Source organism: Mesoplodon densirostris, chromosome 2 (assembly GCF_025265405.1).
Source record: "Mesoplodon densirostris isolate mMesDen1 chromosome 2, mMesDen1 primary haplotype, whole genome shotgun sequence".
In the NCBI taxonomy this organism is placed as follows: domain Eukaryota; kingdom Metazoa; phylum Chordata; class Mammalia; order Artiodactyla; family Ziphiidae; genus Mesoplodon; species Mesoplodon densirostris.
In genome coordinates, this window is record NC_082662.1 from 156,903,411 (window position 1) to 156,929,394 (window position 25,984).

The 25,984-nt window shown below is 44.7% G+C and overlaps 1 protein-coding gene across 1 annotated transcript; it reads left to right on the forward strand.

Moving 5' to 3' along the window:
• The first annotated feature begins 1,105 nt into the window (after window positions 1-1,105).
• On the forward strand, window positions 1,106-25,711 carry LOC132476551 (quinone oxidoreductase-like protein 2). The gene is given in 12 exon segments (XM_060078566.1): window positions 1,106-1,195; window positions 10,356-10,542; window positions 10,545-10,614; window positions 10,698-10,806; window positions 12,868-12,964; window positions 14,615-14,673; window positions 15,451-15,516; window positions 16,729-16,838; window positions 17,714-17,805; window positions 18,714-18,724; window positions 22,334-22,494; window positions 25,471-25,711. Coding segments are annotated over 12 exon segments (1,293 nt in total).
• The last annotated feature ends 273 nt before the right edge of the window (window positions 25,712-25,984 follow it).

A 25,984-nucleotide genomic window follows, 5' to 3' on the forward strand; every position in this document is an offset into this window, starting at 1 on the left:
CTGCTCATTTGCTTGTCCGGAAAACTTTAAGCATAGGCTCACAGTGCCCTTGATGAGAAAGCTCATTAAAAAGCCGTCTGAAAAGGGGAAACAAATTACATGTACAACACAGCCCACTCTTTTCCTCTTCATTTCCTTCTCCCCCTCTCAGACTGCGACATTATAAAAGACAAGGCAAAGTGAGTCATCAGGTCTGGAAAAGGCACTGCTGGATGGGTCCGTCTTTACCTTGCTGCTTTGATGACATTTATCTTGCTTCACTGCAGTACTAAAATGCTGCCCAAACAGCAGGAGGGCCCTGTGTGTGTAATGACGGCCTTGGGAAAGCCTTTGATTGTGTGTATTTGGGTGGAACTTGAGCTTGTAATTGGCAAATGCACACATCATCTGATTTCAGAGCATCTCCCTAGAAAGTTGTTTATTCCTGAGGAAAGGGGAAGTTTCTTTCCTCCTAGGTACATCTGTAACCACCTTCTGAAGGTTTCCTCGGGAGCATTACTTCAGGATGGCAGCAATCATACTCAGGGCTGACCCAGCTACAAAGTGTCTTATTAAGTCACCCCCTACTCCTCTCAAGTGGGGAATTTCATGAGCTAGGATAGGCTTCCTGCCTCCTGGCTCAAAAGGGAAGTGATGGGGGTGATTGTCCACTGGGAGGAAGAGATGGGAGGTGAATTTTATTTTTTCTTCCTTCTCATCCTGGAGTTTGCAAAAGGAAGGCTACAAATACCAAACAATCCTTCCACACCTGGTAGCTGGGGCAGTGTTTGTGGGGAAAAGGAAATCCTTCCTTCCACCTTGCCCCTTGTTATATATAAATTGCTGGGGTTGAGGCACTTACAGTAAAATGCTTGGAACATCGTCCTTTTCTGTGCTGAGGCAGAGAGACTATATCCTTTAAAGTCAGAAGACTACAGTTGAGGTCCTGCCTTTTCACTTCCTAGCTGTTTGATTCTTGAGAACTTGCAAAACGCCTCTGAATCTTATTGTCTACCATGTGCCAGGCACCGAGAATGCAAAAATAGAGGAGTCACTGGCTCCACTCTGCAGTTTTGTGTAATCTCCTGTGGAGACAGACCCATGCACCGGCACAACACAACGTGGGATGTGCTTTACTGAAGCTACCGAAGAGTTCCCAGGAAAACGAGAGGAGGGGACTGTGTATGTTTTGGAGGTGGGAGAGAAGAATGAGAAAGTGAGAAGTGGTGAGACTATGGTTAGGGAAGGGCTCCCAAATCAGGAGCTTGGGCAGGATTTTGAAGAAAAAAGAGAGTTCACTTAGAGAGAGAGAGAGAGGGAGAGAGAGAGAGAGAAGGATGGTAGAAAGAACCCTGGCTGACAACATTAAAGAAGTGGCAGGGCTTCCCTGGTGGCGCAGTGGTTGAGAGTCCGCCTGCCGATGCAGGGGACACGGGTTCATGCCCCGGTCCGGGAAGATCCCACATGCCGTGGAGCGGCTGGGCCCGTGAGCCATGGCCGCTGAGCCTGCGCATCCGGAGCCTGTGCTCCGCAATGGGAGAGGCCACAACAATGAGAGGACCGCGTACCGCAAAAAAAAAAAAAAGTAGTGGCAGAGGAAAGGAATCTAAGAACAAACCTGGGGAGTGGGCTGAGAAGTAGGAGGAGAACCAGCAGAGACTGGCTTCAAATGCTGCAAGAGGCCAGCTGCAATGGGGACTGACTGGCAAGCATCCATTGGACCAGTGGCATTTAGGGCAAGAGCACAGTGGAGAGTGAATGGAAGGAGAGCCACAGAGTCACTGAGCATATTCCTTATATTATTAGCATTATTACTGAGGTATAGTTGATTTACAATATTATATTGGTTTCAGGTGGACAGCACAGTAATTCAGTATTTTTACAGATTATACTCCATTAAAAGTTACTACAAGATAATGGCTATAATTCTTTGTAAAATATATCCTTGTAGGGCTTCCCTGGTGGCGCAGTGGTTAAGAATCCGCCTGCCAATGCAGGGGGACAAGGGTTCGAGCCCTGGTTAGGGAAGATCCCACATGCCACGGAGCAACTAAGCCCACGAGCCACAACTACTGAAGCCCACGCGCCTAGAGCCCGTGCCTCGCAACAAGAGAAACCACTGCAATGAGAAGCCCGACAACGAAGAGCAGCCCCCGCTCACCGCAACTAGAGAAAGGCTGCGCACAGCAACAAAGACGCAACACAGCCAAAAATTAATAAATAAATAAAGTTATTTAAAAAAATCCTTGTAGCTGATTTATATTATACATAGTAGTTTGTACCTCTTAATCCCCTCCCCCTACTGTGCCCCTTCTCCCTTCCTTCCCTCCACCAGTGACTGCTAGTTTGCTCACTCTATCTGTGAATCTGTTTCTCATTATATTCACTGGTTTGTTTTACTTTTTAGATTGCACATATAAGTGATATCATACAGTATCTGTCTTTCTCTATCTGACTTATTTCACTAAACATAATATCCTCTAGATCCATCCACGGTGCTGCAAATGGCAGAATTTCATGCTTTTTATGGCTGAGTAATATTCCACTATAAATCTTTTTTAGTCACTCATCTGTTGATGGACCCTTGGGTTGCTTACATATGTTGGCTATTGTGAGTAGTGCTGCTATGAACATTGGGGTGCATGTATCTTTTCCAATTAGTGTTTTTGTTTTTTTCGGAGTATATATCTAGGAGTGGAATTGCTGGATCATATGATAGTTCTATCTAACAAGCATATTCTTAATGTTCAGTGGACTTGGCTGTTAGGAGGAGATGAATAGGGTGTTGGTTAGAGAGGGATGAGAGATGGACAAAGATTTTTGTTGTATTGTTTATGATGGAAGCTTGGGTGTAGCTATAGACCACAGGACAGGGGGAGTTAATTTAAAGGAAAGGGATGGGATTAAATGGGGTTAATTCCTACCTTGTAGAGCCCTTCTGAGAATTAAATGAAATCTCCTGGGGAACCCTTTTTGTAATGAGAAATACACATGTGAATATGATTATCCTGCTACTGAAATAAAACCTCCACGCATCACAAGGCATTTGAGCTCACTTATCACGCGGCTGCTGAGATAGGCAAATCTCCCTCTCCATAGCCTTTTTGTGTGAGCTGCTGTCCTGTTTCCGCTTGCCACCTCTTTAGACTTAGAGCCCAGGAATGAATTGAGCCCTCCTTGACATTTCTTCCTGCCAAAACAACACAACTCACCAGTTCCCCTGGATCACAACAGGAAGCTGGGGGTTGATAAGTGAGAAGCAATTAAGGGAGGGGACAAGAGCCTCCTCCTTGTTAGGAGGTGGGACTCACATCTAGACCTCTTGGAAACTTGGAAACTCGCTTTGTCAGTTTATTAGCTTTTTATCAGATAACTTTGGAGCCACATGGGCTATGAAGTAGACTGTCCCCTCACAGACACCAGTGGCCCCCTTTCTATCTCAATTCATGAACTGCAAGTCCCAGTAGGGCAAGGATTTTTGTCTGTCTTGTTCACTACTATATCCCCAGTGACTAGAACAGTGTCTGCCACCAGGATGGTGTCTAATAAATACTAATATTAATAAGTGAATGAATTTACCCATTCATTCATCTTTCCATCGACTCAATCGAAATGGCCAACCATTAAGCTCATCCTAGATAAACAGAGATAAATAATTCCTGCTATCATTAAAAAAAATGTACATTCTGTGCCAGGCACATTACATACACTAGTTCATGGAATCACAATCATTTTACAAATGGGAAAACCGAGACTCAGAAAGAGGTCACTTGGTTGAGGATATTTGGCTGGAAAGTGGTGAAGCTGGGATTCCTCACTGTCTGATTCCAATACCTATGCTCTTTCTACACCACCATCTTCTCCAGTCTCATCCCTCACCATTCTCCAACTCAAACCGTAACTCCCGTCATAATTGACCACCTATAATTCCTTGAGCATGCCATGTTCTCTCTCACGCACTCCTTTGCCTGGGACACGTTTAGCTGTGCCCTCTGTCTGGCTAATTCTTCCTCACCCCTCTTCTGGGAGACTTTCTTGAAATGATGCTCTACAAGTGGGGTAGGTTGACCTTCTGTGTGCTCTCACAGCCCCCTTTGCAGCCCCCTATCATAGGACATTTCACAGGCATTTTAGAAGCCTATATTTTTTTGGCCACGTCGCGTGGCTTCTGGGATTTTAGCTCCCCAACCAAGGATCGAACTCGTGCCCCCTGGGGTGGAAGCACAGAGTCCTAATCACTGGACTGCTAGGGAATTCCCTTAGGAGCGTATTTTTTGTGTGCCTTTCTCCACTAGCTGGTGAAAGGTTCAAGGGCGGGGACTGTCTTCATAATAAGAGCTGCCATTTGTTGAGGGCTGCAATGTACTGGCTTATCTTGTTTAATTCTCACAACTATTATTATGCTTGTTTTATAGGTGAAAAAATGGAGGCTCAGAGAGGTTAAATAACTTTCCCAAGGTCACAATGACTGAGTGGCTAAGCCAGGAATCCAGCATAGGTACATCTGATTCCAAGGCCTAAATTATTTTCTCTTCAATATGTTATCATTGGAAACATCCACAGTGCTCACGGCTTAGCTGTTGGGATAAACAGATAAATACCACCTGAACAATGAGATTAGTGAGCTAAGCCAGGTTTATAAAATTCTTGGGGGGAAACATGTGGAAGGGAAGGGTTTGTTCTCTCTGGGGGAGGTGGGGTTGGAAAGGCTTCATAAAGTTGCCAGACTGCTTGGGAACTTGTAAACTGGTTCCATAATGATGGCTTAAGATGGAAAATAGATTCCTGCATCAAATATTGGTGATTAGTTTTGGAGGCTATGGCAGACATTGTTCAGGTCACCACTGCTTCCAAATGAGTCCATCTGGGTGCCAGGAATTTAGCCCAAATGCCTGCTGGTACTTGCAACCCAGTCAGCAGGTTTCATTAAAATTCTATTCACGTGTGTGTGTGTGTGTGTGTGTGTGTGTGTGTGTGTGTGAAAACTACTTTACATAATCATAGTTTTAGTCTTACACACTACACTTTAAATTTAAATGAAATCAATACATTTTCAAGTTTGTGGCTCTAAGGAATAGGGTAGTACTCCTAATTATGTGTTAACTTTTCTTCCTGCTCTTGGGTCTTAACTGCAGGCGTCCCTGGAGGCTGCTTTCTCTCTATTCTTCTCTTCAGGGAATTCATCTATTTTCTAGGCTTGAAGTACTGTAAAATTCCTATAAAATTAAACTTAAAACTACAAGCAAAAAAGCATGGCTTTAAAATGTACGGTACAATACCTTCTTTGTCTGCTGCAGAGGACGTTTGTAAGGGAGGGCACAGTGGGTGGCCGGGCTCTGGCATCAGGCAATTAGGAGGCTTCTAAACTGCTCCATTTCCTAGCTGTGTGGCCTTGGGAAAGTTACTTAACTTCCTTAAGTCTGCATTCCTGATCTATAAAAGAGTGAAAATAATAGTATCCTAGTAATAGGACTATTGTGAGGACTAATAAAATAATGCAAAAGCACTTAGTAACTTGTTTGTTGTAAGTTACCAGTAAGTGCTAGTTATAACAATAATTATTATTACTCTCATCACTGGCAGGATAGAGCAATTTGGGTGACAGTGATTTGAAACCTGTGATGTACTATGAAAATGTGAAATATTATTGTTTTGTATAGTGTTGAGTGAAATCCAAAGAGCTCGAAAGAAAGGGAATCGAACAAGAAATCAGGAAAGCCAGATCCTAACAGATCCTAATGCTACTTCAGCCACTAACCCTCACTGTGACCTTGGGCCAATCTCTCTCTGAGCCTCCGCTTTCTCACTTGTAAACGAAGCACTTTGCTTAGATTATCTTGACGAGCAATCCCAGCTCTGAAATTCTATGATTCCATGAGTGTTGGAGCAAATAAGTTATGTAGCAAATCTTACACAGTTCTTGGAATAGACTAGAAGGTTAATATGTCCCACATATATCAATGGCCAAAGTCCATCTCTGAGGTTGATAAAAGTTAACTGCAACTGCAACAGTCAGAAAGAGCTATCTGGGGGAATTCAATGAAAAGGCAAACTACAACGCACCTCAAGACTCTTGGGAGACATCTTTTTTGGTAGACGATAATAACGTATCTATAAAGGCAGTACTGAACTAGTCAGAAAAAAGGATCAGATTATGCCCGGCAGCTGTATACTTAGGCAGGAAAGTAGGTGCAAGACCCCTTAACATTTTTGGCTGTTGTGGCTTTGAATTGTAATGTGCTCGTAGCTCTCCCACACAGCTTGCGGGGCTCCTGGCTTCCTACCTTCCTAATGTACTGAGTATCTGCTCTGTGCTAGATGTAGTGGTCAACTGGGCTACTGAGACACACGGTCTCTATTCTTAAGGCACTGACAAACTATTGGATAAAGCATTTTAACTGTGAGGGGCTACTTTTACATTTTCAGCACAGTCCTGCATGGTATTTATATTGTTTATATACTGTTTGTCTATTATTCTGTGAAAACATAGCTGTTTGTGTATTCAGCTCTCCACCCTCAGCCCTCCAGCAGCTTCTGGATGTTAAATATTATCTCTTCATGTGAGCTGTACCAGCAGGAAGAGTCATCTGTTACTCTTTGACTTCCTAACGAGCCCTCAAACTGGTTTGTAGGGCAGTTATAGATTCTTTCTTTCTTCGCAGAGGAGTGATCATTTCGGATTTAGTTTGCTTGGTCTTATTCTCTGCCAGGACTCAAATTTTGTTCTTCCTCTTCACTTTCCTACCTTACCCCACATAAAACAAATAACCAGAAATGATAACAAAAACTAGACAGTATGGTGTGTTGGCAGCAATTTGATGGATCAGCTAAAATACTTCTTTTGCTGCTATAGCAGCTACTATTAAATGCCTTGTCACTTACTTTTGAAGCTCTTTGGAAAAGTGAAAGTTATTTTGCATATAAGTGCTTAAAATCACCTCAATTACCTAAGATACTTTCATCTCCCTCCAAGATTCTTCTTAAAGGGCCTTTTGCTATTTTCTTCAGATACTGTTATAAATGTAGAATGCAGTATTGATAGATTTCTCCAAACTCACTGATTTTCATATGCTCTGAGAATAACAAGGATATTATGAAAATGACAATAGAAAAAATTTCCGTAAAAATAATTAATCAAAAATCAAAAACCTGATGCTTAGAGATACTTCCAATTATCTGGAAAATTGATACTAGGTAACCGAGTGCTCATTCAACAATTCAGTGATAAGCATGTATTAAGTGCCTAAAAGTGTGGCATTGTGCAAAGTACTGCAAACATAAAGGAGATTAAGAAATGGTTGTTGCTTTCAAGGAGCTCAATTAAAAATTGTTCCCTTTATGTAAACCAACTATACTTAATAAAAAAAACTTGTTTGCTTTATATCTTGTATAAAAATTTAATATTTTACAAAATGTTTTCCACATGTCACATGTAACAACTCATTTCATCCCCAGATCAATATTGGTTTCATACTTCATAAACTTGAGATTTCTTGTTGCTCACTCTTATTTGGCAACCAGAATGTTGATTTTTTTTTTTTTTTTTTTTTTTTTTTTGCGGTACTTGGGCCTCTCACCGTTGTGGCCTCTCCCGTTGCAGAGCACAGGCTCCGGACGTGCAGGCTCAGCGGCCATGGCTCACGGGCCCAGCCGCTCCGCTGCATGTGGGATCCTCCCGGACCGGGGAGCAAACCCATGTCCCCTGCATCGGCAGGCGGACTCTCAACCACTGCGCCACCAGGGAAGCCCCCAGAATGTTGATTTTGATGATGATAATGTTCGTATTTCTCCACTATTCCTGGTTTGATTTTATGTACCTAATGACTAAGAGTTTGCAAAGTGTTTCATGGAAGATAAGTTTTTCCACCTTCTCACCTTCTAGTCCTTGATTCTCTTCTGCCCAGTTTCTCCCTGAGGGAGGTGGGGCTAAAATGACTTCAAATTCCCCGTGAGTGCTCTTAAGATAACGGTGACCTCTGCTACATACCTGTGGTGGGAAACTGGTTTTTGAATTCCTTTCCCACCAAAGCCTTTAGGTCATGATTTCAGAAATTCATTCCTACTTCATTTTTGCTTTCTATTTTTCCTTTATTCCATTCCTGATCATTCCATATTTCTATGCTATCTTGGACTATTGTTTCCATCAAAAAAATAGAAATAGAATTTAGCAACCGAGGGATTATTCTGCCCAATGCTTTCACTTTATGGGGGAGGAACTGTGTTCCACAGCCATGAGGATTGCCAAAGCCATACAAATAGGTGGTAGAGTTGGGCTTGAACCTCAGAAGCTATACACTCTTTGACTAGATATCTTTTTTTTTTTTTTTTTTTGGCTATGCCTGGAGGCTTGTGGGATCTTACAATAGTTCCCCCACCAGGGATTGAACCCTGACCACCTGAAGTGGAAGCATGGAGTCATAACCACTGTACTGCCAGGGAATTCCCTGACCACATGTCTTTTTAAAGATATCAGACTGTTTTTTTTAAAAAAATAAATTTATTTATTTATTTTTGGCTGGGTTGGGTCTTCATTGCTGCATGCAGGCTTTCTCTAGTTGTTGTGAGCGGGGGCTACTCTGTTGCGGTGTGCGGGCTTTTCATTCAGGTGGCTTCTCTTGTGCAACACGGGCTCTAGAAGCGCGGCTTTCAGTAGTTGCAGCACGCGGGCTCAGTAGTTGTGGCTCACAGGCTCTAGAGTGCAGGCTCAGTAGTTGTGGCACACGGGCTTAGTTGCTCCGCGGCATGTGGGATCTTACCGGACCAGGGCTCGAACCCGTGTCCCCTGCATTGGCAGGGGGATTCTTAACCACTGCGCCACCAGGGAAGTACCAGACTGTCTTTAAAAGCTATCTGTCAAGTGAAACATTCTTCCCAGGATAACATTCTTTTATATTGCTAGTATATAAATATTTGGCTACTGTTGCAACAGAGACCTACCCAGTTTTACAATTTTTCACAGATTATACTGTTATGGTTTCAGTTTTCCCAGAGTGTACCTGTTCACCCAGGTACACTGTCCTTGAATCAATTGTTGAGCATCTACTACGTGTCACGCAGAACATAGGTGTTTTGGCCTGACTTTAATTGGAAGCACTCTTTGGATTCGCGTAGAATCATTTAACATTGGATTGCTAGTAACTGTACAGTTTTAGTGTAAGTGGTCCAGTAAGTGTGAGAAAATTAATAACAAGAATTGAATCCTAGGGCCTCCCTGGTGGCGCAAGTGGTTGAGAGTCCGCCTGCCGATGCAGGGGATACGGGTTCGTGCCCCGGTCTGGGAGGATCCCATATGCCGCGGAGCGGCTGGGCCCGTGAGCCATGGCCGCTGAGCCTGCGCGTCCGGAGCCTGCGCGTCCGGAGCCTGTGCTCCGCAACGGGGGAGGCCACAACAGTGAGAGGCCCGCATACCGCAAAAAAAAAAAAAAAAAAAGAATTGAATCCTAATAAGATGTTGAAAGTAGACATTAAAGCCTTTATGCAGTTAGGATTTCACACATGCAGAGGACCCCCCAACCCCTAATTATTTATTTATATATTGTCTTATTGAAGTAGTTGATTTACAATGTTATATTAGTTTCAGGTGTACAACACAGTGATTCAATATTTTTCTAGATTATACTCCATTTAAAGTTATATTGGCAGTATTCCCTGTGCTGTACATCTTTGCATCTTATTTATTTTATACCTAGTAGTTTGTACCTCTTCATCTCCTTCCCCTATCTTGCCCCTCCTCTCACCCCCCTTCCACTATTAACCACTAGTTTGTTCTCTGTATAATAACCGACAAGGGCTTCCCTGGTGGTGCAGTGGTTGAGGGTCCGCCTGCCGATGCGGGGGACATGGGTTCGTTCCCCGGTCCGCGAAGATCCCACATACCGTGAAGCGGCTAGGTCCGTGAGCCATGGCCACTGAGCCTGCGCGTCCGGAGCCTGTGCTCCACAATGGGAGAGCCCACAACTGTGTGAGGCCTGCGTACTGCAAAAAATAAATAAATAAATAACCGACAAGTATGGTATGTGTGTATGTATGTACGTATGTATGTATTTATTTATTTATGCATGCATGCATGCGGTACGCGGGTATCTCACTGTTGCGGCCTCTCCCGTTTCGGACCACAGGCTCCTGACGCGCAGGCTCAGCGGCCATGACTCACGGGCCCAGCCGCTCCGTGGCACGTGAGATCTTCCCAGACCGGGGCACGAACCCGTGTCCCCTGCATCGGCAGGCGGACTCTCAACCACTGCGCCACCAGGGAAGCCCCCATGTGTGGTTTTTAAAGTCTCCTGAATTTGCTACAAAAATGCCAACAAAGGTTAATCTCCGGGGATCTGTTTCTATTTACTCATCTTCCTCCATCCCCGCCCCCAACTCCACAGTGGGCTCCACCTTCAGGGGGCCCCGGGGGACCAGGGGGCCCGGGCACCCGGGAGAAGCGCGGCACCCCCGCGGGTGGGACTGGCCCGTGGCGCGGTCCCGGCCGCTGCCGCCAGCCTGGGTCGGGTCGCGAGTCCCCGGCGGCCGGGGCGGGGCGGGCGGCGTCCTGCTCTTCCTGCCGCGCTCGGACCTCCCCCTCTGGCGACACTTGCGCGGGGCCCTGGCGTGGGGACGGTGCTTGCCTCAGGCGTGGCTCTGCAGGTGCGGCCCTGACTCACCACCGAGCCCCCAAAGGCGTTAACCGGCTCGCCCCCAATAACCCGACCGTTTGTTCTGCGTTGCAGGAGGGCCGGGCAGGGCTGCGGCAGGCACTACCGCGCCGCGCTGGGCGCCGAGTTGAAGCAGCCCCTGGCCCTTGAGGAGGCGGTCCCCCGCCATCTCCGGCCCCCCGAGGTAGGGTGACTGGCCTGGCCCCGGGACCCCCTAGACGCCCCCTTCTCCGCGGCCACCACCCAAGCCCCGCGGGCTCCTGACCGGAACTGAGTTCCCGAGTGCTCAGCTAGGGGGCGCCCGCGAGACTGGAGCGTAACTTCGTGCTGGGCTTCTAGAAAGGCCCTTTCTGGGGTCACAAAAAGGCCGAAGCGCAAAAGGAAGATTGTTCCCCAAAACACAAATGTAGAAGTCCCCAGAGCTGTTGCCTTAGAAACAGAGAATTCTGATTTGCATACGACTTTGCATAACCACCTGCAAGTTATTGATTTAGCACAGATAAATGCACCCCATGCTTTGCTTCCTCTTCTTCAATATCAGCATCTAATTATCTGCCCTCCCTCCTCCCCCCAAGCCAGCCCGATAACGCTATTTACATGATAATGTGCCTTGTTCCCTCCCCTGGTGTACTGCAGTGATTTGGGGTGGGTGGGGTTATATTAGGGTTGTGGGCATTTAACCACATTTAGGGAGGTGGAAAATGGGGTAGCCACTTTGGCTTTGCCTGTTGACCACCTTGGTAACACTGTCATCTGGCGTGGAGAATGAGAACCTCTGACAAGGTGAAGCAGGCAGTGAGTCTCAGGGTTGGGGACCGCTGGTGAGAGGGAGAAATGTGACTGCAGCCCTGAAGTGTCACTAACACGGACCCTGTGACTAAATAGATTATTTGGGTGAGCACAGGACAGCAGCCAGTCTGCTTCCTGGGATTCACATGTTGAAAGATGTTCACCTTGAATCAGGGTGGAGTGGCTTGAGGATTTATAGGTGCTGTACATGTCAGCAACTGTGTCATGCACACCATGTGCATAGGCTTGAGGGCTGGGCTCCTTTGTTCTGTTATTTGTCCGGACAGCTGTGTCAGAAATTAGCTCCTGAGAGCTGGGACTATGAGAATTTATCCATCGTTAAATCCCAATAGTCTGGAAGGGTGCCTGGCATGTGGCAGATGCTTAAAATATTGTTGAATGAATCCATTTTGCCCATAAAATATCTTCTCATAAATAAGGTCACCACAGTATGATACGGGAAATGTAAACAAACATATATAAATGAATGTCACTGATTCTGTCTCTCAGCCTTCACTTCCTGCCGTGATTCCAAGCCCTGTTGAGTTGGGTTGGTCTATGACAGTAGTTCTTTAACTCCAGGCTGCATCAGAATTACCTTGTCAAAACAGATTGCTGGGCTTTGTCCCCAGAGTTTCTGATTCAGTAGGTCGGGGGCTGAGAATTTGAACGTCTAACAAGTTGCCAGGTGACACTGAAGCTGGTGATCTGGGGACCACACTTTGAGAACCACTGCTTAACAAGATCTAGAGAAATTGCTGCAGGCCTGCCTCTGCTCTAGCTCTGTCATGAAACACATAAGCTGGGGAATCCTGTTCTAGCTTCTAGAATTCCTGATTCCCAAAACAGCTGATCATGTTACCCTCTGCTTAAAATCTTTTAATGGCTTCCACTGTTCTTACGCTAAAGATTAAGATCCTCAGCAAACCCTACAAACCCTCAGATGCTGTGGGCCTTGCTCTCTAGCCCCATCTTTTTCTCTTCTTTATGCACTAAGCTGGTTTTTCTTTTGTCCCCACCACCGGGCCTTTGCACATGCCATTGCTTTTGTCTGTGCCAGGCTCCCTACCTCCCTATTTTGAATAGTTAACTCCTAGCTGTTCTTAGGTCAAGTGTTACACAGGGGATTCTCCTGACTTCCCCCAAAGGTCAAATCTCCCCATTATGTGCTTTCATGGCACTGTATATTTCTATCTTTAACATTTTGTGTAGGAGTTGTAATTTAACACATAAGTCCTCATAATTATTTGGTTAATGTCTGTCTTCTCTGCTATACTCTTAGCTCCATGAGGTCAGGGACCTTGTCCATTCTGCCTCATGAATGTACACTGGTACTTAGTTCAGTACCTGGCATATAGTAAGCATTCAGTAAATTCAGTAAATACTATGGTATAATTGAATGAACTGTCTCCAGAGATGTGTACTGCTCTGCCTTTTTGCTCTATTTCCTTTGCAGGTCAGAGTTGATGTCCATTTCTGTGGGGTTAACTTTGCTGATATTTTGGCTTGTCATGATCAGTATCAGGAAAGGCCCCAGCTTCCCTTCACACCTGGTGAGTAGGAAGGGGCCAAGTGACTGCTTCAAAAGAAGAAGATATAGAGTGTTTTCAGAACCATGTGCTTCATCTTGGGCACTATGATTGCAGTGTCTGCCTGCTGTCACTGGTGTCTTAGATACGTCAGCCTCACTACTCATTAGAATCACTAGATTGCAAGTGCTGTGAGGGAAGGTTCTATTACTGTCTTGCTCAACATTATTGCCCTCCCCCCACCCCCCGCCCCCTTAGTACTCTTGTATCTGGCTCATAGTAGATGCTCAATAAATACTTGATGGATTGATTGATTGAAATATAGTTGATGTACAATGTTATGTTAGTTTCATGTGTACTACATAGTGATGTGACATTTGCATACATTATGAAATGATCACTATGGTAAGTCCAGTAACCATGTGTCCCATACAAAGTTATTACAATATTATTGACTATATTCCTTATGCTATATATTACATCCCTGTGGCTTTTTATTTTATAACTGAAGATTTGTACCTCTTAATCCCCTTCACTTATTTCATCCACCCCTTAATAAATACTTTAAAAATGCTTAAATGAACAAATACAATTTTACATATCATTATGCTCACCAGAATCCTGATCAGAACCATCACTGGCCATAGTCATTCCCTTTCATTCCTTGACAGTGCCTCAATTTTGTTTTTACCCTGAAGGATCATAAACATCTGGTTGCAGCTAAAACTCTCAGTCCTCAAGAATACATTCCCAAAGAAACCTAATACCGGAGGATCAGAAAGAAACAATTTATACATTTCTTAGCAGCCTGCTCTCTGATTTGCATTATGCCCAATCTGATTACATTTAGATCCTGAATATGTGGACCAATGACTGATTTTTGTTGCTGAAAGTTATTAAAAGAGATATAAGTATAGTTTAGTATATATCTGTATATATATATAAGTAATATACAGTTATATACTGTAAATATACAGTACATGTATATTTTATACAGATATATACTATTAGGGATACAGTGATTGCAAAACAGTTGCTGTGTTTTGGCCTTAGGGTACTTGGTTAAGTCTCAACAATTGGAACCATTTCCCTCTGTTTTTATTTGTTGAAATGCTGGATGTGGGGAAGATGTGATACTCAATTGAGTTATTCTTCTGGCGGCTCAAGTGGGAAATGTATGATAATTAAATTCAGAAATTTTGGAGGTGGAAGAGGAAAGGGCAGACAACACCAATTCATCCAACTGAGCCAAGTACTATATGAATAAATATAATTCATGTCCTCGAGGGCCTCATAGTTCAGAAGAGGAGACATGGAAACAGATAAATACAATATGATGAATTTGTCATTGAGGTGCTGTAGGAACCCAAGGCCCCAGTGATGAAGGTCAAAAGTACTTGTGTACCCATGATTCTCTGTGCTTTTGCCCATTCTTAAAATTTTCATTTGTGTAACAGTAAGAATGGGACTACTATAGCTTTTCACGTTGTTAGCACGAAATCTTAGTTCACTTTCCTGTGCTTTGGGTACAACACTCTTACCCTTCTTCCTGGGTGGGAGGAACACAAACCCTCTCAGCTCCAGATTACTCATAGGACAGCCTGTTGATCAGGATTTTCTCATCTCTTGTGCTGGGCTTTACAGATAACCTAATCTTTAAACAATTTGTTTTAGGAATGGAGTTTTCTGGGACAGTATTGGAGACAGGCACAGATGTCAGCACGGTGAAAGAGGTAAATTAGTTGAATCTAGGGAATTGATGTGTGGGTAACTATGAGAAATGTGCTAACCTCATTTGTAGCCAAAGGGTCTTGCTTTTCCTGGACTTTGCCAGCAGACACCAAAGGGAAAACGAGACGGAGCAGGGAGAAACTAATTCTGAATTGAGGGAAGGAAGTCTGTGGAAGTTCCTGGCTTCGTTAAATTTTTTATTACTAATAAAAGGCAGCACCTGGATTTTTAGTTACTGAGAGGATAGAGAATTCTCAAGTTTCAGTTTCATGTGAAAGAAATGAACACTGGGATTCTAATTCATATCAGTCTTTTTCTTTTCTTTTTTTTTTTTTTGCGGTACGTGGGCCTCTCACTGTTGTGGCCTCTCCCGTTGCGGAGCACAGGCTCTGGACGCGCAGGCTCAGCGGCCATGGCTCACGGGCCTAGCGGCTCCGTGGCATGTGGGATCTTCCCGGACCGGGGCACAAACCCGTGTCCCCTGTATCGGCAGGCGGACTCTCAACCACTGCGCCACCAGGGAAGCCCCATATTAGTCTTTTTCTTGCTCAATTCTATCATTGTCCAAAATGTGCTCAGATTGGCTTGGCCGCCTGATGGGGGTAGTGAGAAAATGGCTGAATTATTTACTGGACAGTAACACTGAACAGGTAATTAAGGGAACCTGTGTCTTAGTGGGTCAGAAAGAAAGATTTTCTTTCTTTTTTGGATTAATTCAGGAAGGGATAAATAGCAAGGGCATGCATTTGAACATACCCTTAATGGTATTTTCCCTTCAGGGAGATGGAGTTATTGGCGTGAGTGGCTTTAATGGTATGGCTGAAGAATGCATCACTGGCCACAAGGTAGCCCTACGTCTCAATACTAATCCTTGGAGATATTTTTTATGCTTTCTTTTCTTTACTTTTCATCTATACATCATTCCTTCTTCTCCTTCCCCTCTCTTTCTTTGTATTCTTTTGGTTATATCTTGTTTCTCATTCTTTCACATGCTAAGCCCCTTTTTTATATCGCTGTGACAGCACGTGCACGAGGTTTGTTTGTGTGGAGGGGTTTGTTTTTTTGTTTTTTTTTGTTTTTTTTTGCGGTATGCGGGCCTCTCACTGTTGTGGCCTCTCCCGTTGCGGAGCACAGGCTCCGGACGCGCAGGCTCAACAGCCATGGCTCACGGGCCCAGCCGCTCCGCGGCATGTGGGATCCTCCCAGACCGGGGCACGAACCCGTGTTCCCTGCATCGGCAGGCGGACTCTCAACCACTGCGCCACCAGGGAAGCCCTGTGTGGAGGGGTTTAATGAAGAAGGGCATTGTGTTTTCTGAGCCCCGGGGCAACCGACTGGCTCTCCAACTGGACCATAGTTAGGTGGTTTTGGTAGAAAAACTGGTTTGGGGCATTGAGCTGGATGTAATGGGTTTCTTCCCCACATCAAGCTTGTGAAAGAGAGAGTCCTGGGAACATTGCCAGCCACGGTGGACGTGGGGTGGGGTATATATATATATATATATATATATTTGTGTGTGTGTGTGTGTGTGTGTGTGTGTGTGTGTGTGGTACGCGGGCCTCTCACTGTTGGGGCCCCTCCCGCTGCGGAGCACAGGCTCCGGACGCGCAGGCTCAGCAGCCATGGCTCACGGGCCCAGCCCCTCCGCGGCACGTGGGATCCTCCTGGACCCGGGCACGAACCCGGGGATGGGGTATATTTGTGCAGGATGTGAATGATGCCCCCTACTGGTGCACGGTACACTTTTTTAAAAAACAGCTTTATGTGAGGTAAAATTTTTATACCATCCAGTTCACTCATTATACTACAGTGGCCTGTGTTAGTTACCTCCTCTATAAGCTGGTTCCTTCCTGATCCAGATGCCAGCCTTAGGATTTTTGAAGAGTGATGCACCCAAGTCTTGAACTTGGCCACTGCTTGCTTGGTCTTGACTTCCACTGGGCTTGGTTCCTGACATGTGTTGCCCTTTGCAAATCAAATCATAATATATATATTGAGCAGCCTTTATGAAAAGGTACAGGTGCTTAATCTCTAAGTCACTGTTATCTCTTTTATAGGCACTGTGGCAGATTCCAGAAAGGGTCCCCCTCCGAGAAGCTGCTGCCCGGCCGGTATCTTATGGCACTGCTACTTTGGCCCTGGAGCGTCAGGCCCATACCCAGCCTGGGTGAGGACTGTGTAGACAATAGAGGGCTAGATGGTACCTTCTCTGATACCAGAAGTGTCCACCAAGACCTTGCCCCTTCCTTTCCCTTCCCTGACCCTTACCTCATGTCTATCTGAGGAAGGGCCGAAGGAAAGTAGCGAGTGACCCAAGATTGGAGTCTGGTGGCAGGGGGGATATCCTTTTGTCTGAGAGGGAATGGTAGACTGTGAACTTGGCCAGTATGTATTTGGAGAAATCTGTCCCTCAATTCGGACCCCTCTGGATATCACCTCCCAGAAAACTTTACATTTTAGCGAGCTGGTTTATTTAAACTCGCTTCACTCTGGTTTTAATGGAAGCCTGTGGTATTTGTTTCTGTGAGGCTTGGTTGGGTGTACCTAACTGGGATATTTCAAACTCAGAGGTGCTGAATTTCCCACTTTACCTGGAGCATAACTACAGCTTCTTGCTCTTTTCAGAGAGCCTCAGAATTGATCCAGGGAGATGGGCTTAGTTGAGCAGTGGCTGTTACCTTCTAAAATTTGGCAGTGTTTAGTAGGAGAATGATTTTAGGACAGAATTTATGAAGCAGGAATTGGAGTGGTAGTGCAAAGGAAGGCTGCCACTGGAGTGAGGAAGACACTACCTAGAGAGATTAAGGACCCTTACCTGGGAAGTCTTCAAGACTGGACTAAATTAGCACTGATCTACATACATAACCCAGCCTGAGAAGCTGGAGAGCATACATATATGTGTACATGTACATGAAGGGTCAAATGACATGGCCTCTCAGTTCTCTTCTTGCTTGAAAATGTCCTAGCTTCAAAATGTTAATGAAATCATACCATTGGATGATTTTTGATTTCTTGAGTAACACTCATCTTTCTCTGGCACAGAGGAACTGTTTTAGCGACAGCAGCAGCTGGAGCCGCAGGCCTTGCCGTGATCGATGTGGCAGCAAATATTCTTCAGGCCAAGGTATTTGCATGTTTGATTCTCCATTAAAAAATATCAGACCTCTCGTTTTCAAACGTGGACCATATTCATTTATTTATTAAAAATCATGTGCAAGTTACTGGGGATGGAAAGTAACCTAGAGTAGGGTCTTGCCATCTGTTTGCTTGCAGACTAGTGAGGGGACTTAGGAGTAAACCACTCATCTTTCTAAGTTGCTAGAACCTGGCAAGGTTCAATTCGCTTCACAACCTCTGAAGATTCTATTCCTTCTACCTATAATGCTCTAAACTGTCCCCCCGCCGAACTTCAAATTTAAACTCAGATGTCGCTTTTTTGGAGAAGTATTCTTTGTCCCTCAGGAGATGTTTTTCCCCTCCCCTGGACTATTTGTATGTGGTCTCATAGCATCCTGTACTTCTCTTTCATAGCATGTGGTTAATCCTTTACCTGTGTCATTATTAGATCAACGTGTCCCTCCCACCGGACTGTAATCCCCATCAAGGCAGGAGTAGTGTCTGTTTGATTCATTATTTCAGTCCCAGCACCTAGCATGGTGCCGAGACCTTAGCAGGCACTCAATAATTATTTCTTGAATGAATGAATAAATACATGAAAGAAAGACCCACCTCTCTACAGGGGCTTTTCTCAGAGGCTGCGGGTATTAGAGAAGAAGGATTTCTTGGAGGAGGTGGACATTTAAGCTGACTCTTGCAGGACTGATAGCAGTCGAATAGAGGAAGAGGGGAAGGGAAGGCCATTTTAGTGGTGGGAGGACATATTAGAAGACAGAGACATAGATACTAACGTGATGCATCCAGGGAATTGCAAATAGCATCTGTGGAGCGAAGGATGTGTGTGGGGAACAGTGGGAGATGACTCTAGGGAGGGGGGCAGAGATAAGATCATGACGCACTGAGGAATTTGAACATTTCTTGGAAGCTGCAGGAGCTGTTGAGGATTTTGTAGAGAAGTGACATGATCATCTTTGCATCTTGCAAAGTTCACTTTGGTAGAAGTGGGGATGAGGGATAGGGGCAAGGTCAGAGGCAATAGGACAGATTCCTGGAGCAATCCAAGCCAGAGGTGGTGATGCTTGAAATAAGGCACTGGAGGCGGTGACCAGAGAGATACCAAAGTAGAAGAAAATAGAGAATTTGGTGACTGGGGAGCATCCTGATGTAGTTGAAGGAACAAGGACTTTGACATTAGCCTGACTGAGGGGCAAATTCTAGCTCTGTCTCTGGCTTAATAGCTTCCGTTTCCTCATTTGTACAATAATGCTTTCTCATTGGGTGGTTGTGGGAATATTGAGGTCACTCGTGCCATGTGCCTGTTTGAGGGCATGGTGTGTCATGGAGGATCCCTTAAAAAGGGATCCTGTTATTATTAGACATTGAGTGGGAAGGCGCAAACTAGTTGCACTTGGGGATTTGCCATTTGTTGGGACTGAGAACCCAGGAGGACATGGTGAATTCAGTTTTGGATGTGCTGAGTGTGAGGTTCCTGCATAGCCTGCGGTTGGGGTATCCAGAAGTGCCAAGATGCTATACAGGTTTGGTGATAATTGGACTGGTATGGAATTTCTCCAGGTGGCAGCTCTCTTTTCTCACACTGACTTTCTTTTGGGAAGGACATATGAGTTCTGAAAGCAGTCTTAGATACCAGGAGGCTCTTCATGGAGTATTAACACATGTCAACTCAAAAGTGAGGGCTTTTAGCACCTCTCAGCAGGGAGACCACAGTTAGTCTCATTGTCTAGAACCACTGACTATTTAACATTTCTGGGAAGATAAAACTGTACCATTTTTAAAATTTATTTTTAATTAAAAAAATTTATTTATTTATTTATTTATTTATTTATTTTGGGCTGTGTTGGGTCTTCATTTCTGTGCGAGGGCTTTCTCTAGTTGTGGCAAGCGGGGGCCACTCTTCATCGCGGTGCACGGACCTCTCACTATCGCAGCCTCTCTTGTTGCGGAGCACAGGCTCCAGACGCGCAGGCTCAGTAGTTGTGGCTCACGGGCCTAGTAGCTTCGCGGCATGTGGAATCTTCCCAGACCAGGGCTTGAACCTGTGTTCCCTGAATTGGCAGGCAGATTCTCAACCACTGTGCCACCAGGGAAGCCCTATTTTTAATTTTTTTTAGAAGGAGATTCTGCTACTTTTTTTTTCTTTTTTGGTTGCACTGGGTCTTAGTTGCAGCAGGTGGGCTCCTTATTGCGGCAGGTGGGCTCCTTAGTTGCGGCATGCATGTGGGATCTAGTTCCCTGACCAGGGATCAAACCCAGGACCCCTGCATTGGGAGCATGGAGTCTTATCCACTGCACCACCAGGGAAGTCCCTACCATTTGTTTTAAATAGTTATAGGAAGTTAAGTAGAGAGAAACATTTGCTTTAATTCAGATTTTGAAATTAAGCTGGATTTTCTTTAGCAGCAATAATGGTTTTAAGCAAAAACAAACAAAAAAATAATGTCATCATTATTTTTGATGTCACCTACTTGGAACAGGTCATTTTGATAACACCTCTCATTCACAGTATTTCATATTGCTTTCACATTGCCTCCACAGCAATTATCTTACCCTTGGTCCTCACAGACCCCTTTGGAGATGGGGAATGCAAGTGTTTATTATCCCTATTTCACAGACAAAGAAGGTGAGTCACCAAGAGAGAAAATGATTCACAGCAGGCCTCACTGGGACCTACAGAGAATCCTGGGGTTAGAATCAGGTGCCTGACCCTCGACTGGTGTCTGCCCTCTATGGCACTGTGTGCTGATAGCAGTTAGTGAAATGCAGAGGTTTGAGGGTTCCACGGGGAAGTATATGAGGGTAGCTTTCAGTTTCAAATAGTTATGGGTGAGTTTGGAATTTTTTAAGGGCACAGATGTTCTTGGGTGTTTGCACATTCTGAATGTCACCTTGGGGCCAAAGTTCTTGGGCTGGTGGATGCTGCCCAGGGATAAGGCACCTCTAGGCAGTTCTTGAGTGTCTGAAGATTTTCTGGAGACTTCCAAACCCCAGACCTCCTCACAGTATCGCCCACAGCCATCTATGCCATCTTTGGCAGGCCTTAGGCATGGCTTTCTCCCAGGGTGATGGAGTGGAAAAGCATGGGCTTTGGAATCAGCAGCATTGGATTTGAATAGTTGTTCTATCACCTACTACCTGGATGATCCTGGCTTAATTATTGGGTTGGCCAAGAAGTTTGTTCGGTTAGTGAATACATTGTTCAGTAAAGTTCTTCATGAAAATGAAAAATGTGTCTTTTATTTTTACTTAAAACCAAACAAACTTTTTGGCCGACCCAATACTTAACCTCTCTGGGTCTTTGTTTCCATCTACAGAATGGGAGTCACTGTACCCCCCCCATAAGGTTCTTATGAGGTTTAAATAGAATAAACGATTGCATATGTGTAACAATAGATTCAGTTTATCCAACACTTTGTTTTCTAAGTGCTTTATATACAGTATTCCATTTAATTTTAAAAATTTATCTTATTTTATGGATGGGTAACTGAAGCTTAGAGGAGTTGGCAGGCAAAATAGAGGTTAAAAGCATGAACTCTATCCGCCTGCCGATGCAGGGGACACGGGTTCATGCCCCGGTCCGGGAGGATCCCACATGCCGCGGAGCGGCTGGACCCATGAGCCATGGCTGCTGAGCCTGCGCATCCGGAGCCTGTGCTCCGCAACGGGAGAGGCCACAGCAGTGAGAGGCCTGCGTACCGCAAAAAAAAAAAAAAAAAAAAAAGCATGAACTCTAGAGACAAATTACCTGGGTTTGGATCACAGTTCTGCCTCCCATGAGCTGTGTGACCTTGGGCAAGATACTTAACCTCTTTTGACTCAGTTTCTTCATCTTTAAAATGGGGATAATAATAGTATGCAATATTATTGGGATATTAAGTTTAAATGAGTTATTAATATATGTAAAGCATTTAGAATAGTGTTGGGCACATAGTAAGCACCATGTAAGTGTTGGTTCTCACTAACTAGTTTGCCTTAGGTAATACAGCTAGTTAGTAGCAGATTCAGGATTTGAACTCAGGTCTGTCTGACTTCAAGATCTTTCCATTGAATCATGTTTTACCCTCTGAGAAGTTTTTCCTGATCTTGTAGATCGAGGTTAGATACCTCTAGCTTGCACTTCTGGACCCCTCTGTCCTTCCGCCATCATACTGCTGGATCTTGCTTTTTTGACTCTAAGCTTGTTATTTAGCTTGTGTCCTTACTACTTGACTCATAGTGGGTACTCAATAAATGGTGGTTTTAATTTGCATTTGGAGAAGAATTTGTGAGTGTCTCCTGAACTGTCACCTAGCTAGACCCACTGGGGTTCCAGGATTCCTGGAAATGTGGATCACGTTGCCAGTGGGTATGGAGGGGCCATTGTGATGGTGCTGTGTGACAGGCCTTATGTGTTGGGTTGAGGCTGATGCTAGGACAGTGAGGTCACTCTGGTTTCCTTCTTTAGTTGGAGGCTGGGTGGGTGGGGTGAGCCTTCTTGGTACGTATTCTGGACCATCAGAAGCATTGTGTTCTTTATGTAGGTAATAGCTGCAGCCATGCAAGCTGGCGATGCAGAGGGGTGCACAGTCCATCGTGAGCTACAGTCAGGGCAGCCTGAAGGAAGCAGTGGGGAAGCTGGTGGGCAGTGGCGGGGTGAACGTGGTCACTGATACCGTGGAAGGAGATATCTTCCTGGAGGCTCTCCGCAGGTACATGCAGTCGTCCTCCCGAGTGGGCTAGACCTGGGGCTCTGCAGAAACCTTTCCAGACCTCTGTCTTCCTCTGGCCTTGCTTCTTTTTTGTCTTTGCTGCTCACTTTTCCTGTAGCCACCGGCATCAACGAGAACAGCTGAGTGGGTGGATGAAAAGGAATAGAAGCAGAGGGAAAATCAGGAAATGCTTAAATATAGCAAAAACAAAATAGCCAACTGGAAAATATCCAGAAAATGACTGCGGACTCTCTAGTTGGCAATATCAAATGTTTTAGAAATTATACATGTGTTAAATTCAGCTATGCCTGCCCCCACTAACTACTTTATATACATGGTGTGGGTAATTCTTGAGGAGATCATTGTTCAGATGTTAGAATGACTGGGGTGGCAATCTCCCAGTTCACTGAGCAACAAGGTACAGACTCTTTTGATCTTACTGGTTTCTGAAGCAGCCACCACTATAGGTGTCTCCTTGACTTGTTTGTTTGTTTGTTTGTTTGTTTAGAGTATATAGTGTTATATATATTTTTTATATATATATATTTTTATTAGTTTCTGCTTTATAACAAAGTGAATCAGTCATACATATACATCTGTTCCCACATCCCTTCCCTCATGCATCTCCCTCCCTCCCACCCTCCCCATCCCACCCCTGCAGGCGGTCACAAAGCACCGAGCTGATCTCCCTGTGCTCTGCGGCTGCTTCCCACTATCTATCTGCCTTACGTTTGGTCGTGTATATATGTCCATGCCTCTCTTTCGCTTTGCTTGACTTGTTTTATTAAAAAAAAAACAATCACTAGAGATTTCATGGGACTGCTGTAACCACACCAATTCTCATTCTGTTTCAACCAGGGACCCTGGAGGGCTCTGATAATGTTAGCTTCATTTCTTGTGTCATCCTGGTAAGCACAGTTTTGTGGTTTATCTTAGTTTAAAGTAGAAGAAACAGAAGCAGAGAGAGCAGCTTGCCCACAGAAGGGATCCATGTGGTTCTATAGCCCCTGTGCATCACTGCACTGTGCCCACTGCTGTGCTTAGACAGGAGGCAAAGGGAGGAGTGTGTTGACTAAATGGGGAGCCAGGACAGAGGACTGCTAATACATACCCTTCTCTTGCCTTCCAGGTAATAGTATTTTGTCAATTATTCAAAATTCCCTAGAAAAGTATATAAATTAAATGAGGCCTAAAGTAAGCCTTAGTGTAAAGCAAATGATGCTTCATGAGAGTGTCTGAATTCTTATTCTTGCTTCCTGAGTTCAAAATTTTCAAACTGAGTTGTTCAGCATTGGAATGATATCTATTTATACCTGATTCCCTTCCACAAAGTAGCTGAGTAGTTAAATAGACAGCTTTGATTCTAAAGTGGGTTCCCTTACAAGACTGGCTAGTTTCTCTGACCTCCTACTATCTTGCTTATGGCTTATTTTTCTACTTTCCTACTGAGGAATACAAATTGGTGTAGAATGGGTCACCCCTGCCAGTTTGTAAGGTCAATAGGAATTCCCAGCTGGGTGTTTAATGCATGTTGTTTTTTTGTTAATTGTGGTAAAATATACAGCAACCTAATATTTAGCATTTTAACCATTTGTAAGTATACAATTAAACATGCTGACAATGTTGTGTAAACATCCCCAACAAAAACTCTGTACCCATTACACAACTGCCCCCACCCCCAAAACCTACTTTGTCTCTCTGAATTAATGTACATTGCTTTCTCTCCTCTCATTCTGTGTGTTTTTTTTTTTTTTTTTTTTGGCGGTACCCGGGCCTCTCACTGTTGTGGCCTCTCCCATTGTGGAGCACAGGCTCCGGACGCGCAGGTTCAGTGGCCATGGCTCACGGACCCAGCCGCTCCGCGGCATGTGGGATCTTCCCGGACCGGGGCACGAACCCGTGTCCCCTGCATTGGCAGGCGGACTCTCAACCACTGCGCCACCAGGGAAGCCCTGTGTTTTTTTTTATTGTGGTCAAAAATACATAACAAAAGACTTGCTACATTTACCATTGTAAAGTGTAAGTTCAGTAGTGTTAAGTATATTTACATTGTTGTGAAACAGATCTTCATAAGTTTTTCTTCTTGCAAAACTGAATTCTATATCCATTAAACAACAGCTCCTCTTTCCCTGCTTCTCCCCAGCCCTTGGTAACCACCATTCTACTTTGCTTCTATGAATTCGACTACTTTAGATACCCCATATAAGTAGAATAATACAGTATTTGTCTTTTTGTAAATGGCTTATTTCACTTACCATAATGGCCTCAAGGTTCATCCATGTTTTAACATGTGACAGGATTTCCTTCCTTTTTGAGGCTGAATAATATTCTACTGTATGTATATAACACATTTTGTTTAAACATCCATCAATTGATGGACATTTGGATTGTTTCCACCTCTTGGCTATTATAGATAGTACTGCTGTAAACATGGGTGTACAAATATCTCTTCAAGTCCCTGCTTTCACTTCTCTTGGATATAGACTCAGAAGTGAGATTGCTGGATCATATGGTAGTTCTATTTTTAATTTTTTGAGGAACCTCCATACTGTTTTCCATAGCATTTGCACCATTTTACAATCCCACCAACAGTCCATGAGGGTTCCATTTCTCTAAATCCTTGCCAACACTTATTTTTCTGTTTTTTTTTCTTTTTTTAAATAGTAGCCATCCTAATGGCTGTGAATGTACATTGCCTTTTTTTTTTTTTTTTTTTTTTTTTTTTGCGGTACGTGGGCCTGTCACTGTTGTGGCCTCTCCCGTTGCGGAGCACAGGCTCCGGACGTGCAGGCTCCAGACGCGCAGGCTCAGCGGCCATGGCTCACGGGCCCAGCGGCTCCACGGCATGTGGGATCTTCCCGGACCGGGGCACGAACCCACGTCCCCTGCATCGGCAGGCGGACTCTCAACCACTGCGCCACCAGGGAAGCCCACATTGCCTTTTATAATCTTTTTTTCTTCTCCTTTTCCCCTCAGCCTGGCATGGGAGGGCAGGATTGTGGTGGTGGGTTTTGCTGGAGGAACCATTGCTTCTGTGCCGGCCAGTCTTCTGCTCCTGAAGAATACCTCTGCCATGGGGCTGTACTGGGGCCGATACCAGGACCAGAACTTTCCCCTCTTCTCCAGAGGCCTGTCAGCAATTCAGTACTGCCAGGAAGGGCGCATCCAGCCATACATTGCAGCGGTTTTTAAGCTGGAGGAAGTGAGACGCTCTTAAGGGATGTGATGTAGATAAGGCCAGGAAATAATCTGTGCCAAACTACTGGATAGTTTCTCTCTAGATACTATAAATCCTCCTTTTATGGAATTAAAGAGTAAACACAGTGCAGAATAATGAGGTCTCACAGGCTGCAGAGTCATAGCATTTCTCCCTGTTGGGTTGTATGGCTGCATACTCAGGCCTAGTAAGCCAGTGGGAAACTGAAACTGTGAAGGCCATGAAGGAGCTGGATTTTGAGGGCTCTGTCTACATCACTGGTGTCTTAAATAG